The 22,349-nt window shown below is 34.7% G+C and overlaps 1 protein-coding gene across 2 annotated transcripts in view; it reads right to left on the bottom strand.

The window, feature by feature from the left end:
* The window catches only part of STRN (striatin), a 157,113-nt gene that overhangs the window by 41,631 nt on the left and 93,133 nt on the right, over window positions 1-22,349 (bottom strand). Inside the window, exons 8-11 of one of the 2 annotated variants that reach the window (XM_020992649.2) lie at window positions 12,334-12,444; window positions 10,113-10,199; window positions 9,477-9,620; window positions 6,177-6,313 (exon numbers count right to left, since the gene is read on the bottom strand). In XM_020992649.2, coding sequence (XP_020848308.1) covers window positions 6,177-6,313; window positions 9,477-9,620; window positions 10,113-10,199; window positions 12,334-12,444 — 479 coding nt within the window. The remainder of the gene's footprint in view (window positions 1-6,176; window positions 6,314-9,476; window positions 9,621-10,112; window positions 10,200-12,333; window positions 12,445-22,349) is intronic. The other variant, XM_020992650.2, reaches the window with a different exon arrangement.

Raw genomic sequence — 22,349 nt, 5'->3', positions numbered from 1 at the left:
CAAACCCAGTGCACTATTCACTGCACCACCAGCTGCCTACACTGTGCCACCAAAAACCCAAAAATCTCTGGAAGCAAAGTAGATGTGGTTAAACTTAGCTAATAGTTAAACAAGTTGTGCTACATGAATGTAATGGAATATACTTCACTAAAAGAAATGATAAATATAATAAATACAAAAAGACATGAAAATACATATGAATTGCTGCAAAGTGAAATAAGCAGAACTAGGAAAATAATATACAGGGCTACAACAATGTAAATGGAGAGAACAAAACTATAAAAAAAGAATGCTAGAAATTTATAATAACCAAATTGGTCCCCAAAGGAGAGATATAAGAAACCACCTTCCCCTTTTCATTGTAGAGATGGAGGACTATGGAGGAATACTGCATGTAAAGCTAGACTCTTTCTAGCATTTTGCTGATCAATTTTATTCAATTTTTTCCCCTCTTTTTTATTCTTTTTTATAAAAGGTATCTCTCTGGAAGGACAAAGGAAAGCAGTTTGAGAAACATGAATGATATAAAAACAAAAGATATCAATTATTTCTTTAATTACAGAGGAGAATAGCAAAAGATTATGAATAGTATTGAGACATAACACTGGTGGAGGGAAAACGGGTTAGCAGAATCTTGTGCTTAAGATCCAAATATACCAAATCACCCCAAAGAACTCAAAGATTAAACAATAGGAAACAGGGGAAAAAAGGAATAAATATACCAGCATTTTTATAGCTATATATTTTTATTATCAATGAAAGTAAAACCACTACATTTTTACTCTAACTAAAACACCTACATAACTTGGCAGTAGGTAGGGGCCAAAATTAAAATAGGCTAAATTTCTTTGGGCCACAGATAGGTTTTCAGTGGCTCACTTTCCAAGTAAAGGTGTAATTAATGATTAAACTATTTTGCAAATAAGCCATATTTTTAAAAAGGAAAATTTCAATTAATATCAATTAATTACACATATTACTTAAGATTTTTATTTATCATGAAATCACATTAATGTTAAAAAAATTATTTTGTTAAGTGGTATGTTTTAATACATTTTTCAGGTTTTTTTACTGTTTACAATTAGTTAATGGATGTACCACATTCTTGTCAGTAATCAATTTATCATACTCCAGAATCACATCTGAAATTGATTTCTTTAGAAATCTGAAAACTAACCTTAGCAGCTGTCTTACTTTCTGAGTTTACTTTCTTGAAAAACCATTGTTCCTCACTGAGATTTTTCAACAATTTGGATGCTTTAATTCATTTTTCATTGGCGTCCAATTTGCTTAAGAGAAGATGTTTTGATTCAAAATGGCGACAAAGATTGCATTCATTCAGAACAGCTATTACTTCTTGACAAACAAGGCACAATATCTTGTCTCTTGTATAAGTAAACAAGTATCTATTTGTCCACTCCAGATTAAACACTCTATGTTCTGATTCAATCTTCCATTTCTTCTTATTACCCAATTTACAAACTCACCCCCAAAACTTTAATGTTAGAACCAAAAAATCTCCACAGCAACTGCTCACATACAAAGAAATACTGAAGTGAGTGTCTGACCTTGGAGAGAGCACCAGACACTCATGTAACTTGTAGGACAGCCATGCAGTGAGGGAGGGAAAGAAGCCCTCACATTGTTGCTGCTCATCTCACAGCAGGCGTCAGCCAGATAGGTATGTGGCTGCACTCGCTGTGTCCCTGTTTAATGCCAGCAACAAGATATGACTCTTGCTCCTCTAGGACTAGAGACAGACTGGCAATGGTTGGTTGCCGTGGGTCATGTGACAAATAGGAGAGAGTGCACAGTGGCAACCACCAACCTGTCAAGTTTCATGACAGGCACAATAGTGACTAGTGGAAGGTGGGTTAAGTGGGGCACAGACAAAGCGCTCATTATATATTTATTTTCTTTTACATCCTCTACATTTTTTGTGGACTACCCGAAATCCTTTGGTGGGCTATAAGCGGCCCATGGACCATATGTTGTGCAGGCCTGAACTAAAACAAAGATGGGATGAGAAACTGCTTTGGTTCAGTCATTTTCAGTCATGTCTGAATCTGTGACCATATCTCCAGCTCATTTTACAGATGAGAAAACTGAAGCAGACAGGGTTAAGTGACCTGCCTAGGGTCACACAACTAATAAGTATCTGAGGCCAGATTTGAACTTAGGAAGATGAGTTTTCCTGACTCAAGAAATGGTACTCCATCCACTGCTCCACCTAGCAGGCCATGAGCAATTCTACCACAGAGAAGATTTATTTAAAGGCAGCACAACATAGAAAACATTGAGAGATTAATTTATAAAGTAAATATTTATAAAAGGGAAAATACTAAAGAACTAGTAATATTGTCATTTCTTGCTCCCTCCAAAAAAAAAAACTGCTCAGGAGAATGCCAATAGCTACTAACCTTTTCTTTCCATATAAAATTTTTGAGATTGATAAATACGGAGGTTAGTCTTCATGAAAATGGAAAGAAATAGGCTTTCACAAATGCTTTTCTATGGAAGAACACACTGTCATAACCACAAATGGTAAAAAGGCATAGAAAACACAAGATAATGCTGCATTTATTGTTTGTCTATTATATTGAAAAGCATTTAACCTGACATAGCAAAAAAAAAAACCTTAAAAGTTCTTCTCTGTCAAAATATCTCTCATAGGTACAGTAAGATCATTCAAGATTCCCTAACAATTACAATCACAAAAATAACATTGTTCAACAACTCTCTGTCAATATCAAATGAATCACAATGCAGGAAGGTATATGTTCACCAAGGATGTTTGACACTGTCACAGAAGATAATGTGCACAAAGTCCAAATGGGAGACATATTTCCAATATATGATGTGGTCCTTCAGATTCTCTTATTTGCAAAAGATACTTTGATGACTATATCAAGCTACAACATACAAATGGACATTCTCAATGAAGTAAGTGTCCTCTCAAAAGAGACTGGATTTAGCAATTCATGAGGAAAAAATCAACTGGATGAGAATGTTTATTGTCCAGACATATAACTACATGAGCAGTCAACTGAGTCAGTTTTTGTATCTTGAAAAGATACTCATGCATAAATCTATGTATCCAAATAGATTAATATTAATTTATAGGCTTTTATTAAGTATTCATGCACCAGGCACTCTGCTTGGCACTGGGGATACAAAGACAAAAAAATCAATCAAAAAGTATTTATTAAGGCTATTTATCTGCCAGTCATTGTGCTAGGCACTGGGGACACTAAGACAAAAGTCAAACAGTCCCTATTCTCAAGGAGCTTACATTCTACTGGGGGAGGAAAAAGTATGTATGTAGAAATATATACCGAATAAATACAAGGTAGTTAGGGAAGGCACTAGCAGCTGGGCAGGTGGAAAGACATAATAATGTAGGTACTTCTTGAGCTGAGTCTTGAAGGAAGTGAGGGATGCTATGAAGCAGAGGTGAGGACGACAGCCAGTGCAAAGGCACAGAGATAAGAAATGGAATAGTGCTTGCCCTGAAGGAGCTTCTAAATAATTATATCATCTCCCTCTTACAAATTAGGGGCTATCACCTCTAGAATAAAATATAAAGTCCTCTGTTTGGTGTTCCAAGCACTTCATAACCTAGCCCCACTCTACCTTTCTAGATACCTTTCCACCTAACCACATACTCTTCAATGCAGTGACACTGGCCTCCTGGCTATTCCTTGAACAAGATGCTTCATCTCCTGTCTCTGGGCATTTTCTCTAGCTGTCCTCCATGCCCAGAATGCTCTCCCTGCTCATCACTTCCTGGCTTCCTTCAAGTCCCAGCTAAGCCTTTCCCAATCCCTCTCTTAATTCTAGTGCCTCCTCTCTGTTGATTATTTCCAATTTGCCCTGCATATAGTTTCTTTGTACATAGTTATTTGCATGTTGTCTCCTCTATTAGATTGTGAGCTCCTTGAATCAGGGACTGCTTTTACCTTTCTTTATATCCTCAGTGTTTAACAAAGTATCTGACACATAGCAGGACTTAATAAATGTTTGTTGGCTGACTGAGTTTCTGTGTTTAGAATAGTATCTTCATTTCCTGATGGAGTCCAAATGAATATTGAAACATACTATTTTTGACTTTATTTTTTTATGAGGTTTTCTTGCGTCTGTGTTTTTTTTACAACATGACCGATATGGAAATACGTTTTGCATGACTACACGTTTATAACCTATATAAAATTGCCTGGCATCTCACGAAGGGGGTAGGGAAGGGAGAGAGAGAATTTAGAACTCAAAATTCAAAAGAAAAAGAATGTTAAAAATTGTTTTTTACACATAATTGGAAAAAAATAAAATTTTGACTTAAGTTGCACATTATGACAGATAAATTTATATAAACTTAACAAATGAACATGAACTAGGATAATAATTAAACCAAGTTATCAGATATGGTATTAAAATATGAGATCTAACAAAATAGTGAGCAGGTATGAATTTCAAATAATCAAAGCTAAAACACAGAGGATCAGTAATCAACTCTATGCTGGACCTGAGTTTAGAGAAGTTTATCACTGACTTATCCATAAGATGATGAATTTTTCAGCAGGAAAAAATTCCAAAAACTATTTATATACTAAAAAGGGATTATAGTCTGTATTAGTGGAAGGTGTATCCAAAATGACAAAATTATAGATTTTTGAAACATAACTAAATCTGATCCTCTTTCTATTTTTTCACTGTTTTATGACAAGAATCAAAACCATGGGTAACAAACTAGTCTAAGCATTTTTGCAATGATTACAAATATAAAAACTGACACAGAAATAAGCAATAAGAATATATATGACCCGAAAAGGAGGCTTGTGGGAACTACAATGAATGATGAATAACTGGTAGATAGTTTCTAGTATGTTAGGTAAATTCTATATGGAGGATGTGGACAAGAAATGCAAAGGATGAGAAAGCATAGATGGGCTGTAATCTCTTAACTTTGGAGGAGGCATCCCTTTAATGAGATGACAGGACGATATGTGGACTTTAAGGTGAACGAAGGTTTGTGCTTGTAAATAACAACAATGACGATGACAATCTGCACGTACATACACCTTCCTACTTGCAGTATCTCTCGGTTAATCTGAATGAATGAAATATATGAAGCCTTTTCACTGGATGAGCAATATTCTTGAAGAAAAAGGAAATCCTATTTAAAAGATATCTGGGTTGATTTGAGGCAAGTTACTCCTTACACTCTAACAAATCTGATCCAAAGCCTCAGGAGTAGTCATTTCTAATTTATCCTAAACAGTTACTAAGGGCAATTTAACAGGTTCTAAAAGGGAAGAAAAGAAAACAGGGAAGTTATGAAGGAAAGATGATATAAGCTGGGACAGATTAAAAAGGAGAGTATTCTTGAACAATTTAAAAGTTTGCCAACTTTGTCTGTTGTGTATAAGACATCAAAGATATAAAGAAAAAAAACCCAAAATGGTCCCCACCTTCCTTCAAGGGGCTTACATTTTACTAGGAGAATACAACATGTTCACAGATAAATGAATACAAAGTAATTTTAGGAAAGAGAACACTAACTACTTGGAGAATAAGTTAAGGCCTTGAAATAATATGACTAAAGATTCTAAGAGGTGGTGAGGAGAAAGTTCACTCCAGCTATGGTAGATGACTTGTAAGGATGTATGGAGGCAGGAGAAAGTCTCCTGAGTTTGGAGAATAGCTAGGAGGAGTCTATTTTGGCTAGTTCAGCAAGACAGGAATAAAATGGAATAAATCTGGAAAAACAGGTTAAAGCTTATTTCCAGATTGTGGAGGGTATTAAATGCCAAGCTAAGTTGTTTACATCTTACATTAGAGACAATAGGGAGTCACTGAAAATTTATGAGATTAAATGGTCAGATCTATTCCTTAATAAGATTACCGAGTATTATACAGGATAGACTAGGCAAAGGAGAGACTAGAAGCAGGGAGATCAGATAAGCTTCAAGTAAGGATTTAAGTGCTTCTGCTGCTATGATTCAATTGCACTCCCGTCTCTGGACTTTACTTACCTGCTAACATGGATTCAAACCAACCATCCAAACTATTCCCATTTCCTCACCACAATGTGTTTTGGTATGTTCACACACGCGTACTTTTCTAACAATTCAATTTTATAAGTTTGACACTGGCACAAACACAACATAGCTACTACTTACATCATAAGTCAGTGAATCGGCTTCATTGGCAACTGTAAGTCCTGCCAATTCACCAAGACCAAGCTCATTTTCAAGGGCTTCATCTGCTCCCATGATAAAAGACTTCCCTGATGTAGGGGGGAATGTTAATGCTTCCACTATAATATGAAAAAGAAAGGAAGAGTAAATGCAAAAAATTCTCATTTATTTGCTAGAACAAGAAATCTTCTGCTGATGTGCTTATTTTGTTTAGATACTTTATTAACTCAAGTGTAGAAGACAGAAAATTCTAAAACTCAATTGCTTTTCTTTACTATACCATTTCACTAAGTTCCCCAATTGTTTAGAAAAATAAACCCCACAATGACTCCCTTATTCCTTTTTTTTTTTGAGAAATCAAATCACAAGACAATGGAAACTTGCCATTTATCTAAATATATTTAATAATATTAAGCACAATCCACTAGTAGTGCTATTGCCTTTAGACTTCATTTGGGGGGGCAGCTAAGTAGTGCAGTGGATAGAGCTCCGGCCTTGAAGTAAGGAGGACCCGAGTTCAAATCCGGCCTCACACGCATAACACTTACTAGTTGTGTGACCCTGGGCAAGTCACTTAACCCCACTGCCTAGCAAAAAGAAAAAAAAAACCAACAGACTTCATTTGGGGTAAATATGTTTCTCTGGGACCTCTACCAATGTCACATTAATGTTTGACATTTTTTAAAGTAAGTATTCTACTAGAAATTTAATATTAACTATCAAAAGACAACTTGCACGGCAGCTATTTACAATCAAATTAATTTCAACACATTAACTGTCATAATGAGAGGGTGGGTAACACAGGGGATAAAGAAGTGGTCAAGTCCTGCCTCTGATACACACTGACTATGATGATGAGCAAGTCACTTAACTGCTCTATGCTTCAGGCAGCTCTGTAAGACAGGAACTTACAGAGAAGGTGCCGACCTGCACGGGTAGAGAAAATTCCTCATTGGGAATCTCCAATACCAAATGAAATCCTAGGTCCAGGCCCAATCTCTATAATATCACAGCACTTTTTCAGTTCCTCCTTTGAAGTCTCCATCACGGTTCTTTGATCATTTCTTTGTCCATTCAATCCTTCTCTGTGAAGGAGGATTTATTTTTATTTTTATTTATTTTGAACATAACAAATAAAATGAATACTTCTTCATTCAGAGTTAGTTCAGAAAAAGGATTGCACATAAAACGGAATCTATAGGTGCAGCTAGTTTTTTTTATTTATAATAAATTCAACATTTAACTTTCAAAGCTGTCTTGCTTCTCTGTGATTCATTCTGGCCTTCACATGATCATAATTAAGAGCTGGAAAAGATATGAGAGTTCCCTGAATCTTTCTACCTCATTTTACAGTTGGGGAAACTAAAGCTGAGAAAGGTAAGTATTGGAGGCAAGATTTGAACTCTGGTCTTCCTTAAGTCTAGCCCTCTATCCTCTGCGCCATCTAGATGCCCCATGCCTAGTATAGTGACTGTCACATATTGGGCACTTAATAAATGCTTGCTCGTTAACTAAATGAATAGGAATTTTCTATGTCAAATTAGTGAATATTAATGCTCTTTGAGTCTAAAATTTAGTATGGTTTGGTTCTTGTCTATAGAAAGTTAAGACTATGTGAAATACTATTTAGCTATTTTTGTAAACTATGAGGAGAAAAATCTTATGCACATCTTTTCTTCTGGGCAAATTTGTTAAGGTAATGCTACAGGAAACCATTTTGATTAAACTGTTTATTTCAGTGGCATCAATTAACTCTGCTAAGACAGCAAAGAACCATAGAAATCATAATTTCATGCCTATAATATATAAAAGTAGAAAAACCAAATAACTTCTATATTAGATTAAAAAATGAAAACAAAACTATGGACCATCAAAGATAGCAGAGTAGGAAGAAGCAAAACAGCCCAGCTTTCTCCCACAACTTCTCCACAAAAGAACGAGGAAGAGCAAAAGACTGAGCAGAAATTGGGAAATCTAAGAAAAAACCACAATAAGCAATTTTTACAGCACAGGTCAACCTCGTAAGACAGCCTCTGGAAAGGGAGCAAACCAATAAGGGGCAGAGCCTTCTAGCACAGAGATCTAAATGAGGCCTGCAGGTTGTAGATCCAGGCTATGTACTATGCAAAGAGTAGGATGAAAAGCTGGATGACAACTGTGTCCTCTGCCCCTGGAGTTGGGTCATAGATCCAGCATGATCTAAATGAACAGTTCCGAAGCAGAAACGGCCAAGCCTAAAGCTGTGTACTGAACAAAGAACAAGAACAGAAACCAGAAGTTGCTGTGTGGTCTCCTAACCTCATTTCAGTTGTGAATTAAGTCCATAGACCTAGGTTAAGGCCTGCAGCTGAGTAACCAGAGCAAGGAGTTCAGAACAAGAATGAGCCTGCAGGGCAGCTAGGTGGCACAATGGATAGAGCACCAGCCCTAGAGTCAGGAGGACCTGAGTTCAAATCCGGTTTCAGACCAGATACTTGACACTTACTAGCTATGTGACCCTGGGCAAAGTCACTTAACCCCAACTGCCTCACAAAAAAAAATTATAATAATAATGAGCCTGCAATTCTGTAATTCTGAACCTTCAGAGATTTACTCAGATAACAAAGGATAGGGTCAGTAGCAGATAAACGAGTTCAACTCTGGCAAAAACTGCAGTTACGTTATCCAGATTCAAACCAGGGCAGGGAATTTGCAAAGCTCAGATCAGAAAAGCAATGATTAGACTTCACCCTAAATGAGACCTCTTAGGACAGAGTGAGAATTGAAAGGTTCCTGGTCTGAGCTGTACCTGAGATCCTTTAAGAACATAACACTTAATATCTAAAGAAATCAGTAATAGGATGGGATCCTAGAGAATATATATCAGGACCAAAAAAAAGCATTGACATTCCTCCCACTAGAACCTATCCTCTAAGACAAAGGTTGGGTTAGAGATACATGCATGCAAGCGGGTGTGCGTACACGCACGCATGCACACATGCACGCGCACACACACACACACACACACACACACACACACACACACACACGAGCTATTAAGGAGCACCGAAGACACAAAACCAGAAGAAAATAACTCCTTAACACCTACATGCAAAGCCTCAAAAAAAAAAAAAAACCAACCCAACAACTCAGGTTAGTCATAAGGTTAATTAGAACTCTTTGGGAAAAAATGAAATGAGAGATTAAAAAAAAATAATTAAAACAATACTATAAATGAAATGAGACCTCTAATCTAACTTAAGCCAGATTCCTTTTCTAATGCTCAGTGCGTTAAATACTTGCCTTCATCTGTCCTGTTAATTTCATGTTCACTAAGCCTTGAACTGCTTGGTCTAGAAGGTGATCCCAAAGATGGTTGCAGGGAGGGAAGTTCATCAACATCTCTCAAGTTAGCAAGCATATCTTGTAATTTTGACCTGTTGGGCCCTAGCCAAGAAAAACCAAAATAGAAACCGAGTTACATAAATACATCAAAATATAATCAAAGGATTGATCACATAAAAGGTATTTACCAACTTGGGTTTATACCTTTGATAATAACATGAGTATATGTAAACTAACAAGCAGTACTTATTCCCAGAAGATACAACTTTCTGGAATAAAATTAATTTCTTGAAATAACAGCTCATTTTGAATGGTATTTATACTATGATGTTACTTTTACATAAATGTAAGAATACTGAGATCCAACTTATACCATCAAAGGTAATATTAAATTCCTTTTACCAAAGAGTTAGAAATATTTATAAGTTATACTTTAAATTGTGGATTTATGTGACAGATTCTTTGTAGGGCTAATTTTTACTAATTTACTACTAACAATAGCAGCTATTAAAAAAAAATATCAACTGAGTTTACTGGCTTACAACCTGAAGCTACAGTACACAGGTGAAGTCTCATGCCCTGCTGGACACTTACCTGGGCTTTGATCCATCATTCTCCCACATCCCTGTTTTGACTGTTTTATATAGGATAGAGGCTGAAACAGATCTTCGGTAGTTTTTCCTGTTATAAGTTTAATTAAGAATGGGAAAATATCTTACCCATAGTCCATTATGGTTTTTCCTATACCAGCAAAGAATACAACTATTTTCAATCAATTTAAACTAATTCCTAGAACTATATTTCAAGACAATATGATTTTGATACACAATTTGACTGGAAATGTTTCTGTCAGACAGACTTCAATTAAAACATCACATTTCTGATAAATAATAGCTCAGTTCAAATTTATTGTGGTCTTAAAACAAATGTTTCTAGTTAAATGAAACCCTGAGAGTTTTTTGTTTTCCCCAGATATTTCCTTTAAGCTTCAATTATTCATTGATGAAAAGAATACAAATTGGTAAACAAAAAGTGAAGTTCTTTTAGACCTCTATCTTCAGTAAATGATGTAACATTTCTAATGCAGAGAAAACTTCTACTGACCCAAACTGAAATTCACTGAAAAAACTACACAATGGTATATATTTGGATATGGATTACAACTCCCATCTGAAAGAAGATAAATCATTTCTCACATTTAGGAACACTTACAGTCAAATAGTGCAGTTTCCAAGATCAGGCACTAAGTTCCAATTATAGCTGTACCTTTACGTTAAATAAACTAAAATTTTATCAAGATAAACATAAAGTCTACATAGTTCCTAACTAAAATCTAAAATATCACAAGAGGGCATTTCACATTTTAAAACATTAATTTCTTGTAGGAAAACTACCCAATAAAGTATGTAAGCCTGATTTAAATCCCATATTTTAAAAATTAGCAAAAGTTTAGAACTGCTGGTTTTATGTTCTTATTTATAACCATATAAATGCTTTCTTCACATAAATTAATTTCTCCCTTTAACACTATGTATAAAACAAACAGGTACAAGATTTATTACTTAGAATTCTATATTTTTAATAACAGATATTTGGATGAAATGTTTTCAAATGTAGTGAATGAAATTTTCACCTCTAATATCTCAACTGACTCTACAGTAACTTGCCTTGAAAAAGCAATAATGGATGTTATTTTTAATTGTTCCATTTATGCTTTGTCTGTGTGAAAATTGGCTACAATGCATACTGTCTTTACTGAACATCCTCTAAATGCTACAAATAAGTCCTGACAACTTTAAATGAAGCCTAGTAAATGTTATAACATTTCCTAGCAGCTACCACCTTATAAGAATACTGTAACATACTAGAAGTAGCAGGTCCTTCAGAAGAATAAACTTCATTACACCAAGTGAAGAAAGATAAAACAGTATCTTTCAACATAAAAGTTTTTCCCACTAGCTAGATTCTGAGCTTGCTTCACAGTCTCACAAAGTGTCTCGAAGCATGAACCTGAAAGTGAGTAAGGTAGGAACTTGGCCTCTTTTTCATGGAAAATTTTTAGTACTTTTTAGCCTTTTTGTTTCAGTTTTAGATAGTTAGCTAGTTCCAACAATTTGCTACTGCTTTGTGAGCAAGTCCATAATGGATATGATGCACAGGGCTAGAAATCTCATTCCTGATTCTGTTTTTGAGTTGATACACCTCGAAATATATAAAGCCATTTGATAATATTATTAAAAGTACAAATGGCCAACAGCATTGAATTAGAAAGATTTTTCTGGTGTCTTATTTTGCACTTTGTGCCCTGCATAGCATATAATGGTGATGATGAATAAACTGTGTGCTATGAATGCAAAGGAAACTCAGGGGTAGAAATTAACTCAGTTTCTGGCACCTAAGAAGAAAAAGAGCCATTTGCCAAAAGTGAGCTCAAAACCACAGGAACTTAAAAATATATACAAATTTTCATCATTGAAAGCTTTTAAAATTTATAACGTAATTTTAAAATTTCTATGCACTAAGCTTTTGAATATCCATATGTCACCATATAATTAATACATAGTATGCTTAGCATTGGTATGGACTCTGGATTTTTTCAGCTACGGGCTAGAAATACTATGATTTCAAGATCACTGATTTGTTGTTTTCACAAGTAAACGGTATTAATTTCAACCCCTGAGAACAGGCAAGTAGGAAAGAGGTCAGGAACAGCAAAGTAAAAGAGTAAGTAATTTTAGGAAAACATTGAAAGAAAAATTTGAGGGCATGAGATAGGCAAGATTTATGGTTTGAAGATACAATGTTTTCCACTTACTCTTCACCGCCTTTTTCCCCCTTCTCTCCTTTTTGTATTGCTCCTTGAGTTTGGTAATTACTCCCTGGTCCACATTCCAGGCTTCAGGCATGAGACACTGGTCTTCCTTTTCTAAATAGAGTAAAACAAATGAAAGATAACCGTTTTCAATAAAATACTGAACACCATAAGCAATTTTGTCTGAATGATACAGCAGTGGCCACACTCTCCATCTTAGCACTTTTGTTTATAAAAACCAAAACAGGCTAAATCAAAAAGAATGTAAAAGTCATTTAACAGGTTGTTCTCAAGAACAATGTTCAGATTAATTTCTGGTGTAATAGTATTAACTCTTTTTTTGAAGAAACACATAAGGAAAATTTAGATAGGTGAAATTTTAAAAGAACAATACTAGATAGTTCCCTATTACTTCCTAGCAAATTAGTCATGGAAAAGAAGCCACAACTCCTTCATTTCATTTTCCAAAATACATGAGATGCTATATAATTCTCATAATACTGCTCATTTTAAAAATATGTATATGACTCTACAAAAGCTTGTGTAGATAATCTTCAACTTTAACAATGAATAATTCCAATGATTGTGATATATCAATAACAAATGATTAAAGATTTTCGGTATAAAGAATGGTATGGTAATGGTACAAAGAATGCTGCTTTGAAGAACAACCACAACTCATTTACTTAAATACCCTCAGGATTTGTAATTTTAACAGTTTGGGTTTCTGTGAAAGAAGATCATAAGCTGCCTTGAGTAGGCAGCTCCAAAAATTGATGTGACTGAAAAAAAATCATCTTGTGGCCAGCCTTCTGGTGGTGCATCTTATCTGGCTAGTCAGTTTTTTAAATCTTTTCAAACCTGGTAAAACCAACAAGAGCTTGTGTTCCCCAGACACAGTCTATGATAACCTAGGATAACCTCCACATTGTAACCCAAAACGGAAGTAATGCTTCAATGGAGAAAACAAACCTTTATGACATTAAAAGCAGAAAAAAGATTGATTTTTAATGCATGAAATTCCAAAAAAAATGGATAATCCTTTTTTTTGGTTTGTTTTACTATAAACATAGTACTCATTTTATTTGGTGTTAAATTCTGATTAAAAAATTCAAAGGAAAAAATTAAACTCATAAAGGAGAAAGAAAAACAAAGGACTTCAAATAGGAGTGAAACTAAAGTCTATTTTCATTATTCACAGTAAATAAAATGCAAAGAATAAAATAAGCTATAAAAATCAAGTAGAATTTTGAAATATTTCTATTTCATTAAGTTTGATAAGAATTTTTAAGAATGAGACTCTTTACACTAGGATTGTTGGATACAAGTTAAAATATGCAAAACGCTAAAAATGCTTATAAGGGAATAGTTTATTTTAAAACAATAAAGTCGAATGATGATAATTAAGTCTACACAGCCAATGAAAGTGTTCTTGTTAGAATAGGAAAAACTTTAACAAAAATACTCTATCTTCAAATTCTTCTAACCATAAAATTTTCAGTATCAGAATCACATTGGTTAACTTCTAGCAAAAAGAAAGGAAAGAGCAGAATAATTAGCCCAACCCGGATTATAAGTAAAATTAACTCAATTACTAATCAGAACCAAGGAAATTTTTCAGTGTGAGTGGATTATTTTTTAAACAAATCAAAAAATTTCCCCTCCTATCACAGTTAAGCGTTACTACTTCTATTATATTCAAATAGCAACATGTGTAAAACATTTTTTGCTGGTTAATTTTAAGTAGTGATGATTTATATTTCAAAATCCATAATTACATCATATTCCAAGGGAGGAAAAAAAAATTAGTGATGAAAAAAACTACAGACTTGAAAATAAGTCGGTTGTAGACACACATCTAATATTCCATCACTGCATCTCTGAAGGACCTCTGAAGAATCAAACCAAATAAGTACTTCATGTGACCCAAAGTACAAAGAAGCTCAGTGGCCACTAGGTGGCATAATGGGCAAAGTGCTGAATTTGGGAGTCAGGAAGTACCCATTTCAAATCTTGTCTCATATATTTATACATACTAGTTTTGTGATCTTTTGCAAATCATTTAACCTCTCTCAAGCTATTTCTTTATCTGTAAAATGGGGTTAATAACACCACCTACTACACAGGTTCTTGTGAGGATCAAATAAAATCACACATATAAAGTTCTTTGCAAATTTTAAAGCTTTATATAAATGCCATCTATAATAATAATGATGATGAGATGCATAATGGGTATAAACAGGCCAGACCACATTAACAATGACTACTTGTTATTGGCATATAATACGAGAATTTGTTTTGCCTGGCTGCATATTTGTTACAAGACTTTTTGTTTTTATTTTTTACTTCTTTTAATGCTGGGCATGGAAGGAATAACATTGATTTTTGTTAACAAAAATGTAAATTAAAAAGAAGAGGCATAAAATATACTCAAGTGGATCTATGATTTGATTCACATCACTCTGATGAGGCAGACAGCAATAACTGTAGGAAGAGTATGAATCCCAGAAAGGCTAGATTAGTTTTTTCTTAAAGGTAATGAACCATCCTTGAGATTTAACTGACCCACAGGAATAAGGCTTATACTGCTAGGATAACTTCCTGGCTACCAAAGGATAAAAATCTAGCTAGAGAAAGGAGTCAGTTTGGTCTTTAGTCTTGAAAGACACTAATGACTGCATGCCATTGCGGCAAAAGTGAAGGCTGTATCCAAGTAAATCACTATTGCATTCTTGCTAACTATCCTTTCCATACCTCTAAGTAAATTTCTTTTTAAGATGCTAGATGACATATGAGTATATAATTTTGTTTCAATACTGAATATGAAACACCAGACCAGGGTGAGTCAGGCCTAATCCAAAACATTTGGCATTAATCATCAGGACTGGATTAGAATGACCCTGTAGATGAAGTGGTGGAATGGCAATGTTAAGAAAGCGGAACTCTAAGGGAATAGCTTGCTAGATAAGAGAGCCTTGTACTCACAGCCACTGTGCTTCTAATGGCACTTCTGGCCATTTATCTTGAATCCTATTAATAAGACAGGGATAACATCCCACTAATCTGGAGGGATTAGGAAATAAACTGTTCATGAGCATTCATAAACTAGAAACAGATGAGAAAGTATTCTGGGTCACTGAGAACTATGCCTTGAAGATGATAAATGTAAATAGCTGTTTGCTAAATTTGTATAACTTTTACTTGGGAGTGACTGTAATCTCTAGACCCACTAGCTATAGTTCTAGAACTTTGCTGAAGACGGTTATTTTAGGTATTGTCTAAGAAGTGTGCTGAATGGATTCTCTAGGTTAATGCTTGGGCTTCCTCAGAAGCCAGAGACTTTCTCAGAACTGGGGATATGGACAAATGTGCCAAATGCACTCCAGTTCATTTGCTGAGGACATGGGGTGTTATACCAGTTTTAAGAAGTGACAGCTTCCACTAATGTTCCAGAACTGTGAATGTAACTTTCTTTATCAATGAGACTTCCAGTAAGGGGTCAGTGAGGCTCTGGTAGGTTCCATCCTAGCACAGGTCACAGGTACTTCTACCCTAGTAGAAATGGTGACTGCTCAAAAAAGGCAATTGAAGCACATGTCCTACCTCTGTCTCCAGCTACCTCCTAGGCTTTGTTATCTGATTTCCCGAGCACAGATAGGCAAACAGCAATTCTGAACGGACATTCTTAGCTTTGGTGGCAGGTACCAAAAGTATCCCAGAGAAATGGCCAGTTTAGGAAAGCCAATCCTACTCCTTTGTTTACTATAATGTATAAGTGAAAGGCCCCTCTGTACTGTTCCCAATACACTATCAAGTGATCAATCCCATAATTGCCCTCTCTACCTATGGACCAAAGGGTGGAATTTTTGAGAGGTGCTTTTTTTCTAACAATATGGAGGAGACGAAATTCTGCATAATTCCTAAGTCGCATGTAAGGAGAGTCAAGATGCTCAGGAGAGATTTAAAAGAATAAAAAGAGCAAAAATATATTAAGCTCCTGACCATGAAGTTCTTTAGGGGTTGGTCTCTTGCTGAGCGTAAGCCTTGGTATTGACCCTACCACCAAGAAAGGCTACATGAAATATCCTCTTCACCACCTTACTATAGACAACCATAACTAGTCATGAGGATTAATGACTGCCAGAAATGTTATCATCTAACTCTGGTCCTGATGTTCCTGATGCTACACTTGGTCACTGTCACTATACTTTACACTGTTACTGTCATAGACCTGCAATGAATTGCAAATATTTGACACGATCCACCACATGGACCACGTCATTAAGATCCAGGCATTAGTGTTCCAAAGGGAGATGTAAAATCTCATATTTTTGGTATTTATTCTTCTCCATATTTGGTTATTCCTTCTAGGGACTGTTAACACTGCTTGCTGCCATTCTGTTTTTGTTTTAGATAAATTAGGCTTTTCTTCTAAGCTGCCTATGTCACAACAAGGTCAGGGTTACCCAGAAAAAGCCACAGGGCTAGGGGCAGCTAGGTGGAGCAGTAGATAGAGCACTGGCCCTGAAGTCAGTGGGACCTGAGTTCAAATCTGGCCTCAGACCAAACATTTGACACTTACTAGCTGTGTGACCCTGGGCAAGTCACTTAACCCCAATTGCCTTAAAAAAAAGCCATAGGGCTATTTAAGTAGTGGAAAACCCTTAGGTGACCTTAGACTCAAAGGGTGAAGGAAGGTTAAAGGGAATGAAGATTAAGAAAGGGCCACTGGATTTGCCAACTAGTGATTACTGGTTTTCCAGGTCACCTGAGCAACAAATTGGACGACTAGACATTTTCTATAATTCCTACTACAACTCAAACCTCTCCAAAGCAGAAATTGTACACCAAAGATAAAGCAAGTTCAGTTGCCGCCATGGGACAGGACACTCAAAATCCAGGACAATTAAAAAAACCCTCAAACTCGTGAACTAAATTTCACTGACCCTGAGGCACTCACGTTGAGTTCACCTTTTCACGTCCTAGGCTGCAACAGCAGATCCAAAAACCTGATACAGGTTTACAACAAAACAAAGCCTACCCCAACACCACAATTCCTCAGCTCACTCTTTTCTAGTACTTATGGAGACCTTGGCTCCAGGCTGCAGAAGTTTGCCCAGGCCCCAAGAGACAGTTTAGTGTGACCACAAGCCTTCAAGATCAAAAGCCAGCTGGGGGCCCCAATCCGATATCACTAACCCCAATCCCACAACACAAAGCTCAGAACTGCCAGTGTCAGGCCAGAGAACTAAGCGGGGGGGGACACCATGGGTTTGGGGGATGATTGTACAGCATTCCACTAAGTCTGAGAGAAAGAATACAGCACCAGTTCTGGGGCCAATTCTGACCAATAATGACCCAAAAGTCACAGAGCACAGATCTAGGCTGGTGAATCCTGAACTGCTCAGCACAGGAAGAAGCTAAGAAGCTTTGATATCCAGCTGCCAAGGAAATCACCATTAGAAAGCACAGAGAAAGAAAGTATATAAGGGGAAATCAGGAGTGGGGGGGAAAGGCTGAAATTACCAAAGATGTCAGGAAGGAGAAAAATAAAAGATCTTAAACACAAACAGATAAATCAACAGGGAAAACATGAAGAACAGAAGGAAACATGGCTGGCAGATCTAGTAAATGTTTTCAGGTATCTACAAAAAAATACTACAAAATGAGGGAAAGTGATCTAATACTTGATGAGGCAAAGGCTCCTGTGAATGTGAGGAAAACATGGAAAATATAATGGACAAAATAATGGGCAGAATAGAAAAAATGTAATTTACGATGGCAAATCTCACCAAAGAAATAAAAGAGAGAAAAATTGATTGGGAATACAAATATAAAGAAGTCAATCTAGAGCAAAAAAAAAAAATAGCATGTAGAGAGACAACCAAAGGATCATAGGTCTCCCAGAAGAACATGACAGGACAAAAAACCTTAACACCAAAATGCAGGAAATAACAGAAAAGAATTGCCCAGAACTTCTGAATATAAAAAATGAAATATCAATTGAAAGAATTCAAGATCTCCTCTAGAAAAAAAAGGGAAAGGAAAGGAAAGAAGAGGAGAGGAGAAGAGAGGGAAAAGGAGGGGAGGGGAAAGAAGGGGAAGAGCAGAAAACAAGGCTGTAAACTCTAAGACACATGGTGGTTAAAGTGAACAATTCAATTCAGAAGCAAGTTCTGCAAGCAATCAGGATAAAGGAAATTCAAATAACACAAGACTATTCTGTAACACCAAAAACAGAGAAGGGAATGGAATAATGTGTTCTAAGCAGTGGAGCTCAGGATGTAGCCTGGAATGACATACCATGCAAATTCGAGTCTAACTATACCTGAAAAAAGATGGAGTTCAAATAATTAAGATGCATTTTAAACATTTAGACATTTAAACATTTTTTAGAAAGAAAACTAGTACTGAAGATATTGTTTACTTCTTAAACACTCCAAACAACTGAAATGCAAGAAAATTAATAAATGCAATAGTCAAGGACAACAACAGAGTAGTAGAAACTAATACAGTAGAAAGACCAATAAAAAGCTTGTTTTTAAATTACACAAGGAGACAAGAGTAAAGGTGGAAGTTTGGTGGAGATAACAGTGAAAAGAGGAGGGACAAGCATTAGAGAGAGAATCTGGCAACACCTTGTTTACAAGTGAATCAATGGTTTTTTAAATTTGTTTTTGTTTTTTGGTGGGATTACATTACAAAAAGGGAAAAGTATATTAAGGAACCTAGTACTATGTTTACAGAAGAAGATGGGGGAAATCAAAACTTGAATAAAAAGTGTTAGAGACAGATGCAAAAAGTAAACCTAACTCTGACAACTTTAAATGTGAATGTACTGCACAATCCAATAAAAAAAAAAGAGGGACAGATTGGATATGAAAACAAAATCCTACAATTCTGACGCTTAAAAGAAATACATTTTAAAAGTAAAGACAAACATGGGACGGAAGTGGAAAATTTTACTATGTGGCAAGTGAATCCAAAAAAGCAGGAGTTGCAATCACGCTATCTAAAAAAGTAAAAACAAACATTCAAAAAAACATAAAAGGATAAACAAAGAAAATATATTATGCTAGAAAGGAACCATAGATGACAAATCAACATTAGTAATAAATTTAAATGTCCAAATGACTTTATGAAATTGGTATTTAAATTCATAGAGGAAAATATTATCTGAGCTACATAAAGACATCAGCAGAAATACAACAGTGACCAGAGACTTCAATATTCTTCTCTCAGTTTTGCATAATTCTAAAAGAAAGAAACAGTAGGGAAAATATGGAACTGAACAAACTTCTGGAAGAACTAGAGTTAAAAGACTTATGTTATCTTCTAAATGAGACAGCAAAAGAATATACATATTTTTCTGCACCCTCATGGAACTTTTTCAAAAACTGGCCATGAACTGGGCACAGAGACATTGCAAACAAATGTAAAAAGATAGAGATAATTAATAAACCCTTTATAGAACATCATGCAATAAAAATAGCAATTGGTTCAAGGACCACAAACAAAAGATACAGACCCAATAGAGACATAAGAATGAAATCTTAAATAATTAGTGGGCAAAAGAAGAAATAAAAAAATCAATTATATAAAAGAAAATGATAATGATAAAACAATATACCAAGATTTCTGGAATACAGCTAAAGTAGTCCTCGGGGTAAAATAATATCTTTGTGAACATATATTAATGAAACTTTTAAAGAAGATTAATTTAAATATACATTTAAAAATGAGAAAGCCAACAAATAAAATTAAAATAAGCAAAAAGAGGAGACATTAAAAATTAGAGGGGAAACAGATAAATTGGAAACAAAAAATCCATAGAATGACTTTTTTATAACACTGTAATCTAGTTCTTTGAAAAGGCAAATAAAATTGATAAACTCTTAGCTAATTTAATTAAAAAGAGAACAGAATATCAAATCAATAAAATGGTAAATAATGAGCAAGGTAAAATCACAGAAAAAAAAAACAGAAGAAATAAAAAGAATAGAACATATTATGCATAACACATGTTAACAAAACTGAGTATGCAAAAGAAATAAAGAAATGCTTTCAAAAACATAAAATACCCACAGTAGAGATTTTTAAATAACTCAACTGCCTAGAATTTTTTTTATCTAGGCTGGTGAATCCTGAATTGCCCAGCACTGGAAGAAGCTGAGAAGCTTTGATATCTAGCTGCCAACGAAATCACCATCAGAAAAGGATAGAAATCTAGCCACAAAGGAACTGCCAAAGAAAAAACTTCTGGTCCTGATGGATTCATAGGAGAAATCTAATAAACATTTAAAGAACAGTTAATACCTATACTTCACAAATTATTCTCAAAAACTAAGCAAGAAAATACTATACCAGAATCCTTAATGAGACAGATATAAACCTAATATTTAAACCACAGAAAAATAAAACACAGAAAATTATAAATCAATAGCATTAATGAATACTGACTCTAAAATTTAAACAAAATTCTGTCAAAGACACTACAAGATTTATAGATTTATACAAGAAATCATTCATCATGAACAAGTGAGATTTATACAAGAGATGCAAGTATGGTTCGACATAAGGAAATAACTAATCACATTAAAAACCAAACCATCCAAAACCCCATGATCATCTCAATAGATACAGAAAAAGCTTCTGACAAAGTACAACAATCTTTTATTCTAAAAACCCTGCAAAGTATAGGCACAGAGGGACATTTTTTAATATCAAGAAAATCATCTATCTAAAACCAAAAGTAAGCATCATATGCAATGGTGATACCCTAGAACCTTTCCCAATAAATATGAAAGTGAAACAAAGTTGCCCACTCTCTCCACTATCATTTCATACATTTCTGGAAATAACAACAGCAATAGGATAAGACAAAGAAATGAAAATAACAGAGATAGATAAAGAGGAGATAAGGCTACCCTTATTTACTGATGATGACTTACTTGTAGAATCCTAGTGAATCAGCAAAGATATTAATTTAGATAATTAATAGCTTCCACAAAGTTGCAGACTACAAAATAAATCCTCAGAAATCAATAGCATTTCTATATAATAATAACAAAACACAAGAAATAATAACAGGAAAATACTACTCTAAATAACTAAAAAATACATTAAATACCTACGGTTCAACTTATCAAATTTACCAAAGCATACAAAAGACTTACATAAATTCAATTACAAAGGCCTCCTTTAAGAAATTAAAAAAAAAAACTAAAAACAACTTGGGGGACTATTCAATGCTCATTGCTAGGCCATCTTCACAAAAATGACAACACTACCAAAACTAATTTACACTTTTAATGCTGTATCAAATTACCAAGAGGATACTTTATAGAACTTAATAAAATAATATAAAAATTTGTTTGGAAGTGCAAAAGACCTAAAACATCATGGGAGAATCAGAAATAACAGAACTCAATAATAGTGTTTGACAAAGTAGAAAACATAAATTTTCAGAAAAAACTTCTTATTTGATGAAAACTGCTGGGAAAATTGTAAAGTTGTATGGCAAAAATTAGTCTTAAACCAACACCATACATCATATTCCACATTACATTCTAACTGGATACATAACCTTAATATTGTACTATAATCAGAAGAGAAACAAAACACCAACTTCTCACAGCTATGAGTAGGAAATGTATTCTTAACCAAATAAGATAACTTTGATTACTTGAAAATGAAAAACTTCTGCATAAACAAAATTAAATACATTGAGCATAAAGGGAAGTAGCAAAATATAAAAAAATTGTATCAAATTTCTCTGATAAGGGTTCATACATATATACAGTACATATTTGGTTAGTGAACCCTTATTAGAGACATATGTGGGTATATACAGATATGTGTGTATACAGAAAACTATGGGCATATATACCATGTATGTATAAGTACACAGACATATATGTATATATCTATATGTATACATATTTATTGTATACATACATATGTGTGCATGTGTGTGTATACACACACATATAAATTCCCAAATAAATGTTCAAAGTTTA

Source organism: Phascolarctos cinereus, unplaced genomic scaffold, assembly GCF_003287225.1.
Source record: "Phascolarctos cinereus isolate Bilbo 61053 unplaced genomic scaffold, phaCin_HiC Scaffold_2;HRSCAF=192, whole genome shotgun sequence".
NCBI classification, from domain to species: domain Eukaryota; kingdom Metazoa; phylum Chordata; class Mammalia; order Diprotodontia; family Phascolarctidae; genus Phascolarctos; species Phascolarctos cinereus.
The sequence above is the reverse complement of the archived record's forward strand: the minus strand, read 5'-3'. Positions and strand labels throughout refer to the sequence as shown.